The sequence below is a fragment of the Drosophila montana genome, unplaced genomic scaffold (genome assembly GCF_035044405.1).
Source record: "Drosophila montana isolate Dmon_TW-CO22-7 unplaced genomic scaffold, ASM3504440v1 contig_920_1, whole genome shotgun sequence".
Taxonomy (NCBI): domain Eukaryota; kingdom Metazoa; phylum Arthropoda; class Insecta; order Diptera; family Drosophilidae; genus Drosophila; species Drosophila montana.
Genome location: NW_026999206.1, coordinates 67,573 through 91,447, shown reverse-complemented (window position 1 = coordinate 91,447; position 23,875 = coordinate 67,573). Strand labels below are relative to the sequence as shown.

At 44.4% G+C, this 23,875-nt stretch overlaps 1 protein-coding gene across 5 annotated transcripts in view; it reads left to right on the top strand.

The window, feature by feature from the left end:
- Positions 1-262: 262 nt before the first annotated feature.
- Positions 263-23,875, top strand: part of bi (bifid) — an 84,764-nt gene continuing 61,151 nt past the window's right edge. For 2 of the 5 annotated variants that reach the window (XM_064699455.1, XM_064699453.1), the window contains exon 1: positions 265-1,406. In XM_064699455.1, coding sequence (XP_064555525.1) covers positions 370-1,406 — 1,037 coding nt within the window. In that variant the 5' untranslated portion in view covers positions 265-369. Of the gene's footprint in view, positions 1,407-23,875 lie in introns of all 5 variants that reach the window. The other 3 variants (XM_064699456.1, XM_064699457.1, XM_064699454.1) reach the window with 3 other exon arrangements.

The window sequence follows — 23,875 nt, the reverse complement described above, 5'->3', positions numbered from 1 at the left end:
GCCGCCGCCAAAACAACAATTAGCAGCAGCAATAACAATAATATATACATATATATATATATATATATTTTTTTTTAACAACAACTACAATTTTTTTTTCTTTGGGCAGCAATAACAACAAAGCTGGTGACCAAAAAAGAATTGCAAAGAAAAAGAAAATCTATTCAATAAAAGAAACAAATATGACGTGCATGTGTGTGTGTGTGTGTGTGTAAAAAGCTCAACAAATAAACAAAAAACACAAAAAAATAGTACCTGCCGAACAACAACAACAGCAACAGCAACAGCAACAACAACAGCAAATCAAATAAATTAAATAAATTAAATAGATTTTCCGCGTGACGCACATGTTGATGAAATTGTAATGTAATGAGATACGACGTCCAGGAGCTGCTACTTCATCAGTCTGCTGAGGATCCATTCGCCAGGTTCGCAAATGGGATGGCATATCATCCATTTCTGCAGCTCTCGCAAAGACCCACTGACTTCAGCGTCTCGTCGCTGTTGACGGCGGGCAGCAACAGCAACAACAACAGCAGCAACAACAGCAGCAGCAACAACAACAACAACAACAACAACAACAGCTCAGCAGCCGCTCAGGCGCTCAGCTCGCCAGGCTCGGGCGGCGCGGGCAACTATCGCAGCTCGCCGTCGCAGCTTTCGCCGCAGAGCAATCACAGTAGCAGCAACAACAACAACAACAACAACAATAACAACAACAACAACAACAATAATAATAACAATAACAACAACAAGAACCACTTGAACACCACCGAACAAGCACTGAGCGGCAGCCAGGCCAACACGCCCACGCCCACTCCGCCACCGCCGCCCACAGCTGGAGCTGGAGCTGGAGCGCCGCCGCCATCGTCCTCCGCCTCCTCCTCGTCATTACCCGCGCATCATTCGCCCAGCGTTGCGACGGGCGCACCACCGCCGCCACATCCACAGCAACCACCTGCAGGTGGACTGCATTCGCATCCGCCGCCGCCGCCGCCGCACCAGCATCAGCACCAGCACCAGCAGCAGCAGCATTTGGGAGCGCAGCAGCAGCAGCCACCGCCGCCGCCGTATTTTCCGGCCGCTGCGCTAGCCGCGCTGGCCGGCAGTCCGGCGGGGCCGCATCATCCGGGCCTGTATAGCGCCGCCGGCGGATTGCGCTTCCCGCCGCATCCGGCGCATCCGCACGCCCATCATCCGCTGGGCACCGCCTACACCACCGCCGAGGACGTGGTGCTCGCATCGGCTGTTGCCCATCAGCTGCATCCGGCGATGCGGCCGCTGCGCGCCCTCCAGCCCGAGGACGATGGCGTCGTCGATGATCCCAAGGTCACGCTCGAGGGCAAGGATCTATGGGAGAAGTTCCACAAGCTCGGCACCGAAATGGTCATCACCAAAAGCGGCAGGTAAGCGCATCCCTCAGCTACTAGTGTCTAGTGGGAAAGAATTTCTAAACGGGTCGAATTGTGGAATTGTGGAAGATTCCACTCGAGATTACGTAGTGGAAGATTCCACTCGGGATTACGTAGTGGAAGATTCCACACGGGAACGTAGTGGAAGATTCCACTCGGGATTACGTAGTGAAAGATTCCACTTGGGATTAGGAAGTGAAAATTTCCAGTCGGGATTACGAAGTGAAAGATTCCAGTCGAGATTACGTAGTGGAAGATTCCACACGGGAACGTAGTGGAAGATTCCACTCGAGATTACGCAGTGGTAGATTCTACTCGGGATTACGAAGAAGATTCCACTCGGGATTACGTAGTGGAAGATTTTGCTTGTGCTCCTTGTGAAGCAGGTTGGCTTATATTGAGCTTGCGGCAAGGATTTAATTACAATCTTTTGTGAAAGTCTTGTTGGGATTGGGCACCACCAAGGGAAACACCACGAGCAAACCTATGTTTCTTTGGGTCCTTGACGCTACTCGATCTTCCATTCATAAAGCCATTCTTCCAGCTTACAGTTCATATAGAATGTATAGCTTTCTAGGCGATTTATTTTCCCTGTTCCCTGACCAGTTCCAAGCCAAATCCAAGCAATTCTCTTTGGTTTAGGCTCGTTCAAGCTTTGTGTCTTGCCGTGTTTATTGGGAAATTCCTTTTCCTTTCCCATCAACAATCCGGACAATCTCTCATCTTCTCTGGAAATAGAATTGGTTGGAACCCCAGAAATCTTCCGTGAACATCCTTTGGCTCATCCACCTGCTCCATTAGGTCTATATCCATATCTCCGCCTATTTCTCATCAGTATTCCTCATGTGAGTTTCCTTGAAACTTACCTGGGCTTTTCCTCGGGTTGCTCCTTCATTATTCCCTGAGACCAACTCTAGTCTTAGTATTCCTGTTCCTGTTGCCTGTTGGAAATTATTTCTAATGCTGGGGCGACTTCTCATTTCGCGGACAAGCTCATCCTTCTGCCTGCTCAAGCGTTTCTGGTCTATTACATTCACCTCATTCCTGGGGATCTTCTCGATTGCACTCGTCCTGCCACTTGAAAGTCTCCGTTCGGCAATGGATGTTTTCTTCCGCTGAAGTCCTTATCCCATTCGTGACCATCCCTCGGACAGACACTTCCATTCGAATCTTTAACGCGAAGGTCAACGCTTGATAGCAGGGCCCACATCCTCGCCCAGGCTCTTTCCCTCTCTCTCTCTCTCTCTCTCTCTCTCTCTCTCTCTCTCTCTCGGAATGCCAGCGGACGGGCGCAGCTACTTAGGCACGTGTGACGCCTCAAGCCTCTTCACGGGCTAATGTGGCTCACACACACACACACACACAGACACAGACACAGACACACAGGTTCACTGGGCGACTGTCTTCTTGGGGAAAGTAGGTGAAAACCGAATCCTTATTCATGAGTACTCGCCGAGGCGTGCCGTCATCGTCATCATCCTCTCCAGACGTCGCCTCAAGTTGCGTTCGCGCGTGAAAATGCGTTTTAAGATTCACACCTACTTGAGTGCGAGTTGGTGTATTCAAAATGCCTTGTGAATGACAGTGAATGTCGTGTGAGTCTCGAGTACCAAATGTAAATGAAGCACGCAATGGAAACGCTTAATAGACGGGGTGAATGTGAAGGGAAATGAATGCAAAGTTTCATAAATTGTCTCAGTAAATGAAGCTTTTATTCATTTAACACTCGCCAACAGATTGAATACCTTGAAAAGGCTACAAAGTGCGCAAATGGTTTCTATTCAAAATTCTCACTCAATGGAAATATTTGTGACAAAATTATTCGCTTGCATTCATTACATTCACACAATGATTCAAAAAGTTAGTCTGAATCTTCACATATTCTATATTCTATATTATACTTAATGAATCTCTCGTTAAAATATTCAAATACTTTTGGCAAATGTACTCATTTGTATTCAATGTGTATTCATAGTATATTCATAATATTTACTCGAATATCTATTGCCAACGTTCATGAATGAATCATCCGTAAGCTAAGTTCACTCTCTAGATTCTACTCGATGAGTATTCATGAGTGTATGAATAGAACATTCATTGGCGGATTCAAAAAAGCTTGTGAATCTCAGCTTAAAATACGCGAGTTTCCGCGAATATTGAAATATTTGTGAAATGTACTCAGATTTATTCACATGCCCTTGATGGATCTCTCTCGGTTAACGAATGACTCGTCTGTGAGAATACGAGTCGTATTTGAACATAAAATATTCAAAATATTGAGCGTATTTATTCACTTGTTCTCCCGTTGTAAGTTCACGCTTCAGATGCCTTTAAACAATCGATGAGTATTCATGAGTGTGTGAATAGAACATTCACTTTAGGATACTCATGAGCTTGTGAATCGCAAATACTTTGTCAAATTGACTCATTTGCATTCAGATGGAGCATTCGATAGTTCTTTCTCAACAAATGTACTCACAGTATTCATGGCAAAAGGTTAATGAATGAATAGCAACAAACGAATACCGAGTCGCGTTTGAACACAAATTATATGAATATAGAAATACAAATGAAGCTATTCACTTTTATTCAGCTCACTCAGATTTAGATTCAAAGTATTCAAATGAGTGCACCTATGACTATTTGGGTAAATATAAGTACTATTATTAGCTTTACGAGCTGAAATCGTTAGCCCTATGATGATTCAGTTCGGCATTTATTCATTCACTCATTCATGCGATTCACTCGCATTCATTCAATTTGCTTTTGCTTTTGCTTTTGCTTTCGCTTTTGTTTTAAAGCTACAAATTTGTTTGACGCCTCGTCGCCGCTTAAGCCCCTGCGCTGGCGTGGCGTGGCGAGGGGGGGGGGGATGGTTGGGGTGTTATTCATACGCAAGCAAAATAGCAACAAGAAAAACTAAATGAAATACTAAGCAAATATTTGCAAATAGTTTTGCGAAAGCGGCGAAAAACTTTGCTAGCCGTCTGCAGCGCGTCTGGTGGGCGTGCTGCACTGCCACGCCCACCATTGACGCGCCGAAACAAAGGCGCCCACAAGCGCTTACAAAATATGTAAGCTGCATTTTCGCCTCGCCTTCGTCTTGCCACCGTCTCGCCCGCTCCACTCGCCCGCTCCACTCGCCGCTCGCTACTCGCTCGTTGCGGCACTCGTTAATCCTTAAGCTCATTAGCAGCCGGCGCTCAAGTGTGAAACTAAACCAAGTGCCCTTCCATAAACATAACTACTCCAAATGGCAAACCCCTCCCCTCCCTCCCCCCTCCACCCACCCTATTTCGCCCTCGCTCAGCTGCTGCCACATTTCCGGCTAACAAAAATTCCAACAGCGAGTACTCAATTTTTTTTTTTCTTCTACTCGCTGCAGTTCATTCGCCCTGCTGCCGCCTCCTTGACCGCGCCCACATTGTAATGAATTTAGCCAGGCTGTTGGGTTGTAGATAAAGAGAGCAGGGTGGGGGGGGGGGGAGAGGGAGAGGGAGAGTGCCTGCCTCCCAGAAGCTGAATGCTGCGAAAGTGTTGCGCCTAACATGCAATTGTTTTAGCACTCGCTCTCTCTCTTTCACTCTCTCCCTCTCTCTCTCTCTCGTTTGAGTGGCTTGTAAAAGTTTTAAGTACTCATTCGTTTGTTCTACCGTACGGTGCAGACACCGACACACCGACACACGGCCGCAGCTTATGGCAAGGCGCTTGCCACATGTGTAAGTTGCAACTTTTGTGCACGCCACATGCGCCTCTTGTTGTTGCCGCTGTTGCATGCAAATAGCATTGAGACGTTGTTGTTGTTGTTTGCCCCTCCCCCCTCCCCTGGCAGCGCCTACGTCGAGCCGCCGAAACAAGTGCGAAAACTACAACTTGTTGTTGCAAGCAGTTGTTGCAAGTTGCCGCCGCCGTTGTTGTTGCTGCACCATCATCATCATCAATGTCAAAATTATTGTTTTTGTTATTGCTAGCAGGCATAATCCCCACCAGCCGCCCCTCGTCCCTCGCCCCTCGTCCCGCACACCCACTTGACAGTTGGAGCCGTGTGTTTATTTATTATTTTTCTTCATCTGTATTGTTGTTGTTTTTTTGTTTTTTTTTTTTTTTAGCACTCGTGAATGTTTTCAAGTTTTAATTGCCATTTTGGTTTGGTTTATTCACACTCACGTCGCACTCATAAATCATTCGTTTCGTTATTCAAATGAATGCAAGTGCATAAAATGTGTGCGAATATTCGAGTATCGGAATTGTTTGCTTGTGGCATTCGTTTTTGTTAAATATACTCATTTAGGCTTGTCTCATTCAAAAACATACATAGGCACGTTATTCATTTGAGTATTTAACACTATTCGTTTAGTATTCAGTTTAATTTTTAGATAACTCGTGTGATTCACATGCTTATTTAACACTATTCGTTGAGTATTCAACTTAATTCATACAGAACTCGCATTTAGCAAGCATGTGCAAGACATATTTCAAGTTATTCATGGTATTCGTTTGAATATCTAACACTATTCGTTTAGTATTCAGTTTAATTTTTAGATAATTCATATTAAGCAAGTCTATATTCAAGACATTTCAAGTTATTCACAGTAATCACTTGTATATCTACCACTATTCGTTTAGTATTCAGTTTAATTTTCAGAGAACTCGTATGATTCACATGCGTTCTAACAATATTCGTTTGTATTCAGTTGAATTCTTGGAGAATTCATTTCTAGCAGTCACATTTAAGACCCATTCAAAGCTATTCATTGTATTCACTCGAATATCTAACAGAGATTCAGTTGAATCCTGTCAGAACTCATATTTAACATGCATATTCAAGGCATATTTCGAGCTATTCACTTTAATTTCTACCAGCATTCGTTGAGTATTCAGCTTAGCATTCCTAGCATTCATATATGTACATATTAGTGTGTCTACAAATTGTTCACATGAGTGTTCGATAGGTATTCATTTCAATTCATAACAAGGTAATATTGCCATTCATTCACACTCATTCACACAGCGAACATTTCTTTTGAGCACCTTTGATATTTTTGTTTAAAGCATAAGCTAATCTCTCATACTTTCGAGTACCCTTTGCAAATATTTGGTGTCATTCACACCATTCATTCGAGTACCTTATTGAATATATGCTTGAATTTTGAGTATTTATCGTTTATATGCAATAAATGGCAAAAAAAAAAAAAGTGTCCGTAATTCATTTGATTTATTTGAATCATTCGATTCATTCGAATCGCCTCTCTCGCTCCCGCTATGTCGTTCTCCCTCTCGCACTCGTTGCGGGTATTCACAGAAACCAATCGCAGCACGAAACGAATTCACTTGGATACTCGCACAACTGTCGCGACTCGCGACGGGCTGATTCAATTAGCGCAGCGCATTTGAATCTTGTTATTCGCTATTCGTTAGTCGTTATTCGTTTCGCCTGGTCCCTGCTCGGGCGCGACTCGCAGAGATGCGCGACAAAATGTCGCTGGCAATTAAATCGCCCCAGCGAATTGCGTCAAATCTTGTCGCTGTGCACACACACACCCCCCCCCCTCCCTCCCCCCTCCCCTCCTGGTTGTTGTTGTTGTGACTTATCAATTAATTGAAATTGCTGCTAAAATGAATTCTCGACTCGCGACTCGCGACTCTTTACGACTCGCCCGACCCACTTGACGACACTTTTGGCGCGTGAAAGTGCAAAGACAACAACAAGCAGCCAGAAAAGTGTTCCTAGTCGAGTCGAGACCGACTGCCGAATACCCTGCAGCAACTCCGCATCTATATGTAGATACATTTGCATTTATATACATCTCTTTGTTATGCTTGAGTCGTACGTGTCGAAAATAACTTCAACAGAAAAATAGTTAAGCTAGCGGAATTTCGATGTATCCAATTAACATTTAATTTCACAATAGGTAAATTTATCGACCGATTCTTCCAATAGCAGCTATTTTAAAAGCTACTCCATATAAAACATTATTTGATTGTTCCAATAGCAGCTATATAAAACGCAACAATACTTAAATGAGAATTTTGAGAAACCAGAAGATCTTCTAATTTAACAGATATTTGCCTTTCTTTGATTATTCCAATACATTTATCTATCATAAAATATTCGTTTGAGTCAAGAATATCTTTGAAAGAGAATTTCAATCAATCAAAAGCAATCCGTTTGCCTACATACACATAATATATATCATAGATAACATTCGAATATTATTGATATATGTTCAAAAGCGAATTTCGATATCTGAATAATCCTAAAGTTCACCCTAGAGAAAAGGTGTCTCATCTAAGAACTCGATCTTCGACTAATGCAATTCGCTTAATGAAGCCAAAAGCTGCTCGAGTTTTTACAGATATTATATATTTATATACTAAGTATATGTATCTGAACTATTTGTACTATGTTAATATATAGAGTCGAAAGAGAATGTCAATATCTTGACAAGTTTTTTTAAGGGAAAAGATTTCTCATATAAGAACTGAATCTTGGATAGATGCAAACCGTTTGTGAAATAATTAATCAATATATGAAATATATATCCATATTTGCCCATTTTTTATGAATCCAATAGCAGCTATATACTAATATATATATATATAGTTATATATGACAAAAAGAGAATTTCAATAGTTGAATAATCTGCTCGAAGAACTGAAACTTCGAGCAATGCCAGAAAATCTAGTCTTAACGGATCGTTCATGTTAGCCATGATTTTGCATATATCTTACCACTCGATTTAGCCAAACCCGGCAAAGTGTTGGCAATAAATATTTTCGTAGACGAAACGCTTTGATTTGCGGCTGCGGCTGCGGCTGCGGCTGCTAATTGAAAGCGACAGCGCATAGACAAACATTTGCTCCAGGGGCGAGCTAGTCTCTGTATCTGTGTGTGTGTGTGTGTGTGTGTGTGTGTGTGTGTGTGTGTGTGTGTCTGTGTGTGTACAACTACCATACAGCATACACCCCCCGCACCACCCTTTTTTTCACGTAACCCCTCCTCTAGGCTCTTTGATCGGCGCCTCTAATTAATGTCAGGCCCGTTTCGTGCGTTAATGTGTTGCCCCCCCCCTCCCCCCTCCGCCCCCTTCACCACCTTACGGTGCGGGTCAGCGCGGTGAGCAACCGCCTGTCAAAGTTCACTTGTTTAATTTTCATAAATAAAAATAGCTTGAACCCCAGCCCCGCCCCCTCCTCCACGTCTTTGCGCCTTTGGGTAAATATTCAGCTGACGTTCCAGGACGCAATCAAAGTGCACTGGCACGCCCCCTTCCCCCCCCTCCCCCCCCCTCGCGCTCAATTAAATGGGCGTAACGCATTTTCTTTTACTTTATATCGGGCTTTTCCTTCTCCTTTATTTTATTACTTATGTGTTTTTTCTATTCTACAAAAGTTTTTACCACGCGTTTTGCCTCTTTTCTTTTTTTTCCACACACACCAATGTCATTAGGGCTGCAGGGGTGGAGGTGGTGGGGGAGGGGGAGGAGTAGGGGGTAGCTTTGGGCAGCAACCCCCTTGTAGCCAAGACAAGCAACCCCCCCCCCCCCTCCCCTCCCCTCCTACAACCCCCCTACACCCCCTCGTCAGCGCACGCAAAAGCGTTTGTCATAATTGTGTTGAACGAAGGGCGGCCGGCAGAGAGGAACGGGCTGGTTTTTTCTTTTGTTCCTTCGGTCTAGGACATTATCGATGTGCTAAGTTGACAAATGCGTGGCAAGTCCATCAATGCAACGCCCCCCGCCCTCCCCCTCCACGCGGCTCTGCTGGCAGAAAATTGCAGGCAATTTGAATGGCAGCCAGGTCTGTTGGCATTTTTATGGAGCCGTTCGACAATTCTGGCCCATGAAAAATGCATAATAATTGCAGTCGGCAAACGGACGCCAGCGCCAGCGCCAGGACAAGCAGCACAAGCGGGACGCATCCTTGCAAGCAGCACGTGCCGGAGCGTACCTGAGCGTGCCGGAGCGTGCCAACCCGCCGTGTGGGTGGCCCTGAAAAATGCATGTGTCTCGTCCAATTTGTGCGTAATTTCGCATGCGAAATTCATTTGGAATTCGTAAACGTTGCCATTTAACTGTACATACACACACACACACACACACACACACACACATATAACTAATTGCAGTTGCCATTAAATTGATAAGTAACTAACGATCTCTAAAATTGGCCCACGGCCGGGCCTCGACTCTCCCAATTAGGTTGCGGCTAAATATTGTGACAAATATCAATTACGCCCTTTGATTGAAATATTCGAAACATATATGACAATTGCTCAGCTATTTATTCCACTTAACTTGAGCTGTTTTGTTATTTAACTTGAGTTGGGCAAATATTATGATAGCATATATTGCTCATATATCCAAATCTTTGGGGTCCTTCAGTTAGTAAACGAATACTTTGGTTTCTCTTAAAGTGTTTGTTAAATTGTTGCAAAATATTATGAGAAGAAGTATCAATAACGTTCTTAGATTGAAATCAAATCCGAATCAAATGGGGAATATGAAATATGCAAAAATATGAGTATTCATTCCTTCAAGGATCTGTTAAATTATTTAACGCGAGTTGGGCAAACATTATCTATACATATATTCAAATCCTAAGGCTGCGACTTATAATCCAATAACAGATCGAAGAATTCGTTCGATTCGTTTGTAACGTTCATTATACAGGGTATTAAACGTTCATAAACAGGATATTATGTATTTGTGCAAATGTATGTAACAGGCAGAAGAAAGCATCTCCGACGCCATAAAGTATATATATATTCTTGATCAGCATCAATAGCCGAGTCGATCTGGCCATGTCCGTCCGTCCGTCCGTCTGTCCGTCTGTTCGTCCGTCCGTCTGTCCGTCCGTCCGTATGTATAAACGCAAGGATCTCATATCCTATAAGAGCTAGAGACTTGAAATCTTAGCTGTAGGTCCTCCTAGTCCATGCGCGGGTCGAGTTTGTTTTCCGATATTCGATAACTTGCCCCGTTTCCAGGTAATCGATAAAAATATCGATATCGAAATCCTGTTTTTTGAGCAATTTTGGTAAATAATAAGAGCTAGAGTCACCAAACTTGACATGTAGCTTCTAGAATAGTATATATATATCAAGTATCTTTCATTTTATACCTATCGCCGGTTGGACGAAGTGGGTTCAGGGTATCCCCTAGTCGGGAGCTCCCGACTAGAACCTCTTACTTGTTTTAAGTTGTGTTAAATATCAATTATATGCTTTAATTAAAATATCCGCATTAAATGGGAAACTCCTGACAAATTCTCAAATATTTATTGCCCCAATAGATTAGATTTAGATTCGATTTTGATACAAGTTTGGGGAAAATATTATAAAAAAAAAATAATGTATCTTTATAATCAGAACATAAATTAAACAGAAATAATTACATAAATATTCCAAATTGAACTATTTTGCAATTCTATTATAAAGTAAATAGATAGATGTAGATAGTAGATTGATAGATGGGAAGTTAGATAGATAGATAGATGGATAGATAGATAGATGGGTAGTTAGATAGATGGGTAGTTAGATAGATAGATAGATAGATAGTTAGATAGATAGATAGATAGATAGATAGATAGATAGATAGATAGACAGATAGATAGATAGATAGATAGATATACAGTTAGGCCTACTCTAATTTTCGAATTAGAGAATTGCGCTATGTATCATTTGTATAGGTAAATATTTTCTTTGCTCGGATACCTGAAGTTAAATGAAGGTGCTCCACAAACTATTCTCTATTTAGAAGATTTTCAAGTTGATTTTTGTGGTATCCAGAACAGAACAGAAATGTATATCTAGTAACATTGGGATATTTGTTTATGAATATGAACTGAAGAAAATATCAAAAAAAGAAAGGTTTTCAACAGATGTTTCACTTTGTCAAGCTATAGAATTAGAAACAAGTTATATGATCCAATATAGATGCATGATAATATCAGAGTCTCAGGGACTCAGGGACTGCCTGGACTAGCTGATAGACCCAACTAGAAGAGGAACTAGCTGGTCTCTCTCTCTCTCTCTCTCTCTCTCTCTCTCTCTCTCTCTCTCTCTCTCTCTTTCGCTCGTTCACATGGGTGCAAGTCGGAGGTCTAAAAATCTGGCTGCAGCGCCCAAAAAGCCAAAAACAGAAACGCACAAATTATAATAAAAATGCCATAAAAATAGTGGCATAAATTGTATGGAGAAAGAGTGATGGGGGGGGGGGGGGGGGCAGCATGCTCTTGACCATAATGAGCATGAACAATTTGCATAATAAACATTGAAAAGAAAATGAAATGTTTAACGGGCAAATGGGCAGGCGCGTTGCCCTTGCTGTTAGTTTAAATTGCATTTGCGCCCACTTAAAATTAAATGAAAATTAATTTGACAGAAAATAACAAAAAAAAAAACGCCAGCTAATTAAGTGGCCGCTTCCGCCGACGACGGCGACGCCTACGCAGCAGCGGTAGGGGCAGCGGAAGTTAAAGCTTGGCTTAATGGGCGACCCAACCAAATTCGGGCATCAAGCGAAACCGAAACCGAGACCGCGACTGCGACTGCGACCGCGACTTGAAACTGACCAAAATTGGTAACAAAACGCCGCTAAGTGGCTAACTAAATCGAGAATTCCGCTGTTTACACGCTCCGCTTGCCTAATGAGCCTCGCTTAGAACAGCTCTCCACACACCGAGTGTGTGAGAGAGGGTGAGAGGGAGAGAGGGAGAGAGGGAGGCAATGCTTATCGCCTCGCTGATAAGGCGAATGCGCTTGCGTTTGCCCCGCTTGGCCGACAGGTGGCGCGCTGTTGAGGGGGCGCCAGCGAACGCAACTGTACCTGCTGAGAACAGTTTGCCTAGTCCGAAACGCTTTCGCTTTCGCTTTCAGCAACGGCAACGGCAACGGAGAACAGAACAACGAGCCAGCGGCCAAAAGGAACAGGAACAAGAATTGAATATTAAACGCATATTGTATAAAATATTTTTTTTCTTTTTTGAAGTATGCATGAAATGCATAAAGCAAAGATGGCAAAAAAAAAAAAAAGAAGCGAAATACAAACAAAATATGATGAGGACGGCGACAAGAACAGCTACAACAACAACAACAACAGCAGCAGCAACAAGGCTGCTGATGATCATCATGATAATACGTTCTATATGTGTGCTCATAATGATCTTGTTGACGGGCCAGCCTTATAATGAAGAACATGACTTCGATTCGCCAGAACCAGAACCAGGCGAAACAGAGGAACCCCAAAAAAACAACAACAACCACAAACGGAGGACAAGACCAAAAAATAATATTAAAACAAAAACAAAAAACAAAAAAAAGCACACATAAAGGAAAAGGAAGACAACAAAAAAAAAGCTGCGACGTTGAAGACGGCGTCTTTTTGGCGCCAGAAAAATAACGACAATGCGTGGAGCTGCTTAAGCAGGCCGATGGGAGGGGGAGGGGGAGGGGGGCAGCAAGAAGGTCGCACAGGCGGCAGTGGGTGTAGAGCGAGCGAGAGCAGCAGCAGCAGCAGCAAAGGCAAAAAGCAAAAGCTTTTGAGCGTGGGCAGCGGGGCAGCGAGTAAGCCAAAGAAGGCGGGCGGGCGGTGGGTGTCATAGCAGTGAGCTAAACTGCAGCGCAGCGAAAGTGCGAAAGGGCAAGAAAGCAACGGCAAAGAACAAGCAGCAGCGCCGTCGCTGCCGACGTCGCATTCGGCTAAAAAGAAATGTCAAAAAGAATGAGAACGGTCCAATGAATTTGACAAACATTTCCTAGATGTGCGCTGGCAGATCAAAGAAGGCGACGACGACGACGCCGACGATGGCGACGGCGACGGCGACGGCGACAGCGACGGCGACAGCGACGACAATCTGCAGACGTAGATCTTTTGTGTGCGCGCTCCCTCTCTCGCTCTCTCGCTCTCTTTGTCTCGCTTTGGCCAGGCAGCAAGTTAGTCAAATTAGCATAGTCACACAACGAAAGCTGTCGTTGATCCTCGCTGCCGCTGCCGCTGCCGCTGCCGCTGCGGCTGCCGCTGCCTGCCGCATCCCTATCGAGCTCTCTGCTTTGCCTGCGCCTCCTTTTGTCTCGTGGCACATTCACGCGTTGTGCGCAAACCCGGCTTGGCTTTTAGCATTAGTTTACACTTGATTAGAACGCTAATTGGCCCCGGCTAAGGATGCGCGGCACTCTCTCAGTCAACGTCGCCATCCTCAGTCGCCATCCTCAGTCGCCATCCTCAGTCGTCACATCGTTAACACAACGAGTACTCGCACCACACTCACTAGCTATTCACTGAGCTGCGCAATTTTCGCGGAAATGAACGCAGAAAAAAAAACTCGTTCAGACAGATGTGTGTCAGGGTTTTAATCAACGCGATCCATCGTATACATTATCTATCTAAAGAGTGAGAGCGCAAGAGAGAGAGAGTGAGCGGGAAGTAGGGTGAGAGCATGAGAGAGTTGCTAATTGGATTTATGAGAGCTTTCCCAATAAGCAGATACTTTTCGATCTTTCGAGTGTGCCCAGCCCGAAAGCTTATGATCTGTTAAGCTTGTAAAGAAGGACCCTTGCAAAAAAGCTGGTCACATCTAAGTTCTTGAAGAAATTCGAAAACCAGTTTTTATAGATTTGGTTTCAGGCATTTTACTTTAATAGTTTCTATGTCGCTTTCGTATCTTTTGTGGGGTGGAAGGGCGAAGGTTAACTTTTTGCTCGGTAGATGGGAAAATGTTTCGTCTTGGAGATCTATTTACGATAAGTACATATAAACAAGAGCTAAACTTAAGCTCTATTATTTGTATAATTTAGTGTGTCTTCAGATTTATTCATTTCATTTCTTAGCTCTTCTTTCTATAAGAATTCGAGATCGAATCCGATTGCGAGCTTTGCCCTGCTGCTCACACGAAAGCTTTTGCCAAAAGTTGAGCATCTCTTTTATTATTCGCTTTTGTTTTATTCTTTCATTTGTGGCTGTGTTTTGGTGTTGATTATTAATTTTGATTTCAATTCTTTTGCGCGCAGCCATTCCACTTGACTCGCGCTCTCTCGCTCGCACGCGCGCAACGCTATGGCGCTGCGGCTGCGCTGCGCTGCGTCGCTGCTGCCACCGTCGACGTTTTGTGGCTGTGTTGTGTCTCACGAAAACGCTTTATGAATTTTAAGTGGCAAAAATTGACGAGCTGCTGCTTTGGTTTTATTCCTTTTTTTATTGTCGCTTATACATATTTATATGTGAGTATTTGTGTCTGCGTGTGTTGCTATTTATTTAATATTTTTCTGGAGCCGACAACTCGAGAAGAAGTTAAATATTATATGAACAAATTGTATGAAGCATTTGGTGCGTTTTTAACTGCGCTGCGTGTTTTGATTGCCTGATGCGGCGGCGACCGCGACGACGACGACGACGACGGTGACGGTGACGACGGCGACATCGACAGCGACTGAGATTACGTTTTTGGTAACACACAAATTTATGTAGCCACTCGAAATTTATGAATAAAAATTCATTTTTTCTGGGAAATAAAAATCAAATTTATGTAGCACCTCGGTAAAACGTTGCATTGAAATTAACACGCAGCAGCAGCAAGAAAAGCATAAAACAAAAATCAGAAAGAAAAATAAAAAATAAAAAAACACACTGCACGATAAAAGCAATTACGCACGCACGCAAAACAAGAACAACTATGAGCAGCAGCAGAGGCAGCGCAGCGCAGCGCAGCGCAGCGCAGCGCAGCTTATGCCAAAGAGGAGAGTGCGAGAGTGAGTGAGTGCGAGCCTGAGCCTAAGCCTATGCTGGGTCCTCGCACCCGTTCCCACACATCTCCTAACCACCCACACTCGGCTGTGTGTGTGTGTGTGTGTGCGGCGCTCAATGGTCTCGTGGATTCGTTGCGTTGCTGCTGCTGCCTCTGCTGCTGCTGCGGCTGGCTGTTATAGGTGTCAATGACGTGCGCTATCAGTTTTCATTCATGCCTGTTACCTTTGGCTGCAAAACTACTTGGGCGCAACAACAACAACAACAACAACAGCAACAACAACAACAGCAACAGCAACTTAGCTGCTGCATTTTTGCTTCTCTCCTTGTTGTTGTTCTTTAAGCTGTACGCTATTTTGCATGCGTCTGCTGCCGGCTGTTTGCAATTTCGCACTCTCTCGCTCTGACGCTGCGTGCGCCTGTGTGTGTGTTTGTGCAGTCAATTAACGCCAAACAAAAGCTTCATGTTCGTGCGTGTGTGTGTGTGTGTGTGTGTTAGTGTGGGGGTGGGCGCGCTCAAAAAATGAACAAAATGCAGCAGCAGCAGCGTCGAAAGTTTTGCATATTTGCTGTATTTATGTGCTCTGTGTGCGCGTCTGTGAGTTTTTGTTGTTGCTGTTGTTGCTGTTGTTGTTTGTCTGCGTCGTGTTAATTGAGTGTGAAGTCGAGCTTTTGTTGTTGTTGATATTAATTGTTAAGCAACAAAGGCGCGAAATATGCTTTAGCTGCTGCTGCTGCCACCAAAAGCTCTGCCGCAACAACAACAAACACAATCACAGCTGGCTTGCGTGCCAGCGTCGCGTCTCAGCTGCTGCCTCGCTGCCTGCCAGAGCAAGTGTTGATTTCATTAATGCAATTGCAGCAAGAAAAAGAAGAAGAAGAAGAAGAACAACAACAGCAACAACTGCAACTGCAACTGCAGCTAGCAGAGCGACAAGTTTCTTTTGCACGCTTTCGCTCTCTCTCTCTCTCTCGCCCTCTCTCTTCTGTTTGGTGTGATCGTGTGTTGACTGCATTTAATTGTCGTCGCCGTCGACGTCGACGTCCGTCCGTCCCATTGCCGCCGCGTTCGTTGTCACTTTGAGTTAACAACTCGATTACACGCAGCGACTGCGCTGCCGCCGGCCATGTGCAATTTTTGAATTATTAATGAATCTCAGCTACGGTCTAGGCGCAAATACAATAAAAAAAAAAAAAGAAACCCAACAGCAGCAGCAGCAGCAGAGACTGTGCTAATAAAAAACAATTAATATAAAGTGTATGTTTAGTGTTGACAGTGTTGTTGTTGTTGTTGTTGCTGTTGTTGCTGCACTCTTTGATTATTTGTACTATTAACGCGTCGAGAACTCGTTATTTTCTGTCTTCCCGTCCGTGTGCGTGTGCGCCTGTGTGTGTGTGTGTGTGTCGATGTGCGCTCACCTCGTCGTATGTAATTACTTTTAGTTGGCCATAATTTGTCAATTGCTATTTTGTTGCACTGGCACTGGCAATCGAGCAGCGACAACGGCAACGACAACGGCAACGACAGCGACAACGCCAATGCCAAGCAACAACGACAGCGGAAGTGCAAGTGCGCAGTCAACACGGTGAGCGAGCGATAGATAGAGAGGGAGCGAGGGAGGGAGGGAGGGAGGGTGCTAGAAAGGACTAGAGATGGTCGAAAGAACGCTTGGCAGCTTCAAAGCAATGGCCTAAGTATTGCTACTCGTTGGCTTTATGCGCAGCTCTCGCTGAATATTGAACAGTCTTTGCATTCGCTACTCGTTTATTGTAAGCTACTCTTTGCTCGTTTTCCTTTTCCTTCAAAGACGCTACTCGCTGCTTATACTCCCAGCTCTCGCTGCATATTGATGATTAGCTCAATTTGCAGTCTTGAGTTTGTGCTGCAGCCGCTATTCGTTACTTGTTAGCTACTACTTGTTTTGTCCTTCGGCCTTGATTTGGTGCTGCAGTCGCTCTCGTTACGTTTAAGCTGCTCTTGACCGGTTACTTTGATTTCCAAAGAGCTACTCGTTGGATCGCAGCTGTAACTGAATATCAAAGATGTGCTGGGCTTGAATGCCTTGAATGTCCACGTCTTACTTACTTGCACCCGTTATTACTTACTCGTTGCTTTCGCTACTTAGACGCTAATTGTTGTTAATACCTGCTGCTTCTTCAATGATAACATTGTGCTTATTACAAGTTAAAGGACTTGAATTTTGTACTGCATTAGCCACTTCTTGCTGCTTACTCGTTACTTTACGCTCATTCGTTACTGTGCTCACATTTTGTTCACACTCGCCACCTGCTCGCCGCGCGTTATTTATACATTTTGTAGAAATCTTGTAGATTCCGGAATTAGCTGACATCCTTTGTTTTCGCTTGATGTGCTCGTCACTCGTCACACAAACGGGCTGGCTAATTAAAGTATGTATTCGCACAGGAAATTAGCTGAGCAACGTCCCCCAGCACACACACACACACACACATACACACACACATACACTCACAGGGACTTAGCACAATTAATAAGTTGTCTAAGCGCACACTGATGCTCTTCGCACTCGTTCGTTCCTCTCGCTGAACCTGCTCGACTGCTGCGGCGCCTAACTGCCTTCCTCTGGGCCAGTCAGCAAATCCAGCAGCCACAACAACACAAACTGCCAAACGAGCCGCACTCAGGCTGAGCTCTCCGGTCCTATGGCCAGTTTTTGGGTATGCACTCGTTTGTTTGCCATTCGCTCGCTCGCTCGCTCGCTCGCTCGCTCGCCCGCTCGGCCCACGTCTGTGGAGCGGCATGTCCTGCCTTGAGCTGCTTTGTTCGCTGCCAGCGGGTACAACAGAGCCGACGCTTTGTTTGGTTTTCTTCTTACTTATAAGCCAGGTCAGCTGTCCCTCTGCCAGCCCCTGCTCCCTCTGCTCTCGACCAGGTTCCTCTGCCAGTCTAAGCAGTTGCCGCAACCCTCATTCAGGCCACATGCAACCCTGTTCCCTTTGCCCTTGTTTGTTTTGCCATTGTTGTTGTTGTTGTTTTTGTTTTGGTTGCTGCCGGTGATCGTTCAATAATGGGCCTGGAGCGCCAGGTAAGCCACATTCGCATTCGCATTCGCATTCGCATTCGCATTTCACGTTCTTGTCTTGTCTGCTCCCTCTTTATCTGCTGCTGCTGCTTCCTCTTCTTCACGGCTTGTTTGCTTTGTGTCCATTCAGGCGCTACCCAAAGCATCCATCAGTCCATCCTCCCCGACCCCGACCCCGCCCCCGCCCCCAAGCATAACCCTTTGCCCCCGCCCTACAAAAATTTAACTGACATTCGTATCTGCATTTTATTATCATGAGCCGCTGGGCTTTTGCCTTGTTTGCCTGTCGTCGCTATGCGCGAGGCTTATTATCGCTTAACAGCATCAGCTGTTTTGGGGAGACGAAGCTTTGTTAGCAGAGCTTTCATCGAAAGCTCAGCTGGTTTAGGATTTAAAACAATAATTTTGTGCGTAGTTTAAGTAAACCTGAAATAAATCTGACGCCCTTATTGCCAGGGCGTTCAGTTGGAAAGAGCTTTTTAGAAAGAGCTTTCAGCTAAAGCCCAGAGCCGCAGCTAGGCTCTTTCTCAACATAGCGAAAACTGATATCATGCTGATCAGTCTTATAGTATCGCCAGGACTATAAGCTGTTGTAGATAGCTTTTTATCGAAAGCTTTTAGCGAAAGCTGTTTAAGTGAAGCTTACCTTAGTTGCAGAACAATAACATCAAAAGCGCAGATTTACGATCGATTAATCCCTACATTATTATTGTCAGACCGAGCAGCTGTTTGGGCAGAGCTTTTAATCGAAAGCTTTAAGCGAAAGCTGTGAAAGCAAAGCTTACATCAGTTGAGAAACGAATGGCAGACTTATGATCTATGTCAACTCATCTTCTCTTTTTGTTTAGAGTAGCTTTTCAAGCAGAGGTTTAAGCTTGATCAGTTTGATTAACACGTTTCCTCTTCACACTCTCCACTGTGCCACTTGGTTGAGACTTGCCGCTGCTTGTCCCACTGTGCAAAGAGCGCCCGTTGCCGTCGTCCGTGCCGTTTGGCTGATGAAAAGTAAACATACCACAAATTGGACAGTGGAACACATGTTTGGCGCGTTAAATGCTCGAGCGTGTTATTTATAACGTTTTTTATGCGCTAACCAGGCCAACACCAACAGCCAAACGGCAACAGCTTTGGCTCTGCGGCTGCACTGCGGCTCTTGTCTCCTGGCATTGGCATTGGCATTGGCATCGGGTCTGCTACCCGATTGCCCAGACACCTCTTCCCATTCGCACTGTTTGGCTACAAGTTGCTGCTGCTGCTGCTGCTGCTGCTTCTTCTTCTTTAGATGTGTTGTTGTTCTTGTTAAGACGCGTGCACCCGTGTGCCCCTTGTGCCCATTGCCAGTTGTTGCCGTTGTTGCCGTTGTTGTTTGGTCAACACCTTTTGTAGACTTTGGCTCTGGGCAAGAAAGTCCCACCAAAGGCACAAAAACGGCAGCAGTTGTAAGTTGCCCTTGTTGTTGCTGCCTTTTCAGAGTCTCCTCTCTCTCTCTCTCGCTCTCGCTCTCTCGCTCTCTGTGCGGCAACCGCAAGAAATATGCGTGTACAGCGGCTGTTGGCCTCGTCTCTTGTTGGTCCTTTTACACCTTATGACAGTACCAACTGCACAAGTCACAAATTATACAAAAGAAAAAAAAGGCGTCATCCAGCGCCAGAGTTCTCGAGTCCTTGAACACAACTGACACAACTGACGCCACTGACGGGACACGCAATGCGGCATGCGCCTGGCTCAGTTCAGCTCAGCTCAGCTCAGCTCAGCTCAGGTGACCGCAAAAGTATCTGACAGATACTTTCCAGCCGCTGCAACCAGCTCAAGCAGGACAGCGACGCATCTAGCTCTTAACCAATAATTATATATGTATATGGCCGCGATAGAGGTAGCACTTGGCCCCATCCCGAGGCGCGCTCTGATTGATCCAAATGGAATTCGGCTCCAGGCAAACTGCGTCTAGTTTCGCATAGAGCTGAACAGGTGCGAACGAGATGTGGCACTGTCTCTGCCACCAGGTAGGGAGTCCAGCGATTGCAAAAGCCTTCGAGAAGTCGAAGCCACAAAGTCTCAGCTCTTCTTAAGGTTCGAAAGGCATTTGAAAACGTTTCTAGTAGTCAGCTTTTTGCAGAAAATAGTAGATTGAACTCGAGGAGACTCGAACCAGCCTCCTTCACGTTTCATTTATTTTATTTTAGCTAGTTAATCAGGGATCTTAGCACTTTAAAGACTCGCCGGTAAAGTTACTCACTATTCGCCTTACATCTGGCTGTCAAAATCACGGGATTCGAACCAGCAAGCAAGTTACACAGGAATTTTCGCCTTTGAAAGAGTGCCTGGCATCATTATTCCCCATCTAACTATCAACAGTCGGTGGTTTGAACCAGCAACCTTTCCTTTTTATTGCATTTCAAGTATATCTTTTTATTTTTGCTAGTTAAGCAGGGATCTTTGCCTTTTAAAAAGTACCTGGCACCATTATTCGCTATTATTCCTACATCTAACTATCAACAGTCGGTGGTTTGAACCAGCAACCTTTCCTATTTATTGCATTTTAAATGGATCATTTTAAATTAACCATTTGAGAAGTGATCTCTGACTTTAGTGACTTTAAGGACTCCCTGGTACCATTATCCACTATTCGTCTCACATCTGGTTGTGCACAGTCGGGGGGTTTGAACCGGCAAACTTATCGTTTTACTGCATTTCAAATAGATAGTCTTATTCTGGCTACTTAAACAGTAATCTCTGCACTTCAAATCCTCTCTGGTAACCCACCATGCTAAGCCAGGGCAGGGTTTGAGGCTTGTTTAAAACGTTTAACTTCTCTTTTGGCCTTGTGCTCGCTTCTCTCTGGTGTTTCGCAAGAAGGAGCTGCCCACTCGCGAAGCTGTTTTGCTTGGCATGCGAAGCGCTCGCAACAGGTGCCACGCCGCAGCAGCTACCAGCCCTGACTGCGGCTGCGGCTGCGGCTGTGGCCGGGGCTGGGGCCGGGGCTGGGGCAAGCTGTTGGGCCGGGCTTGTTGGGATTTTGGTAAAGCTGTTGTCGCGTCTGGGCCTTATCAGCGTAGGGAGGTCGCAGTTGTTGCACAGTTTCTGCGAATCGTGTTGATTTGATTTATTTAAAACAAGACCCAGACCCGAGAGAGAAGTCGGCGGGCCGAGCCTTATCTGCTGCTCGATCATAAATAAGAATTATGCCTATAAACATGCATTGGCCCGGCCGGCCGAGCCACCCATGAATGAAGCCAGCCGAGGATCTGGATGTGGCTGTCTCTGTGGCTGTGGAACCTACCTGAACTTGCGAATCGCCGCAACAAGTTGTTCTCGCTCTGTGGGCAGTCGGATGTCTACGTCTGCGCGCGTGTGTGTGTGTGTGTGTGTGTGTGTGTGTGTGGGACATATTAGAAATGGCCACATCCTGGAGCTCAGCTGCCAGCGACGACTCACTGCCCGCCCAGCGACGAGTTGGTGGGCATGTTAACAACATTTAAACGCAGCTCGTTTAGAATCTGATTGTGCTGTTGCCCGATGCCCGAGACCTGGCCTGGTTCCTGTCCTGGCCTGTCGTTCCCCAACCCCGATCCGGCTGTCTCCACTCGGCTGCTGGCTTGTTGACTTACGAGGATTTATGAGTGTCTGACGTGTGTGATGACTGTTATTAGCCCCAGCCTTCAGAGCCCTTCTGCCTGCCGTGTCCGAGCTTCGTCTACCTCCTCCACTCTCTCTCTCTCTCTCTCTCTGTCTCTCTGTGATGATCGTGCTGAACGGATGTGACTCCGAGACCCTCTTGCTGCCTGCTCAGCATCATTCTGATCATACACATCATTCACAATGTCATGCGCTAAGCAAACAGAATGCATTAATGCTTCCAGCCACCATAATTTAGACATTATATCTTGTATACGCGACACCCACAAGCATCTGAAACAGTGGGCGTGGCATGGCTAGTGGGCGAGCTGGGTATTCGAGTATACGTTGCGTTCAGACTAAACGGGCTTTCAATCAAGATCGATCTAGTCATGTCCATCTGTCTCGAAAACTCCAAAAGCAATATTCATATATTCCGATGACTCCTCTCATGCGCATAATATCGATAAATATCGATTTTGAAACTACGTTTTTCAAGCAAAACTCGCGAATTCTAAGAGCTAGATACACCAAAACTGATATGCAGCTACTTCTAAGGTGTATATATAGATAATTTGTTTTTCAATTTTAAGGTATCTACCTTATTCCACTTAAACAAATGGAAATAAATTTATGAGCTTAGAGCCTTGCGCTTTGGAATCCACACACATTTGGCTGTCATATACCCCTCCTAAGACTTTCATTAGGATCGGACAATATACACCGAAGTTATTCCGGAATGCAGATATATTCCGCGTGCTTTTATCTTTATGTAGAAGAATGCCGGGAATGCTTGTTGCCGCAGCTTGTTTGCTATTTAAAGTAATATTTAGTTTGGTTAACCGTCGAGCTCTTAGCCCAGCCCCGCACCGCCCCGCCCCGCCCACAATTCTATATATAAATGTAAAGTTTTGGGCGGGCCACGCCCATTGGTTCCTTAAGCGTTTCTTTATCTTGGCTTTGCTTTAAGCTCACTTGAGCGCTAAATGCGCATAAATTACTTACACTTTGCCAAGCAAACATTGACAGTGCGCCGACACGCAGTGGCCACGCCCCCCAACCCCACCAACCCCCCAACCCCACCCAATCCACGCCCAACCCTCGCTGAGCAGCGCGCAAATCAACGAGCCGAAAAACATTTGACGCACAATTTAATTAAAATCAAGACAAGCAAAACAGGCCAACCCCTCGGCCGAGCCTGTGCTAAGGGCAGCAACTACCCCACCCCATTAGCCAGCCCCACCCACCCCCGCCCTCTTTCCCACTACTAGCCATTCCATGCTGTCCGGAAAGCATATTTGAAACTTGGCCATAAATATTTAAATAGCATCTTCTCCGCTTCTGCCGCCGCCTCCCTTTCATCTTTGTCTCCATTTTATATATGTCTTGCGCGTATCTATGAGATACTTTATATCTATATCTATATCTATATCTATATCTATATCTATATCTATATCTATATCTATATCTATATCTATATCTATATCTATCTCTATATCTATATCTATATCTATATCTATATCTATATCTATATCTATATCTATATCTATATCTATATCTATATCTATATCTATATCTATATCTATATCTATATCTATATCTATATCTATATCTATATCTATATCTATATCTATATCTATATCTATATCTATATCTATATCTATATCTATATCTATATCTATATCTATATCTATATCTATATCTATATCTATATCTATATCTATATCTATATCTATATCTATATCTATATCTATATCTATATCTATATCTATATCTATATCTATATCTATATCTATATCTATATCTATATCTATATCTATATCTATATCTATATCTATATCTATATCTATATCTATATCTATATCTATATCTATATCTATATCTATATCTATATCTATATCTATATCTATATCTATATCTATATCTATATCTATATCTATATCTATATCTATATCTATATCTATATCTATATCTATATCTATATCTATATCTATATCTATATCTATATCTATATCTATATCTATATCTATATCTATATCTATAT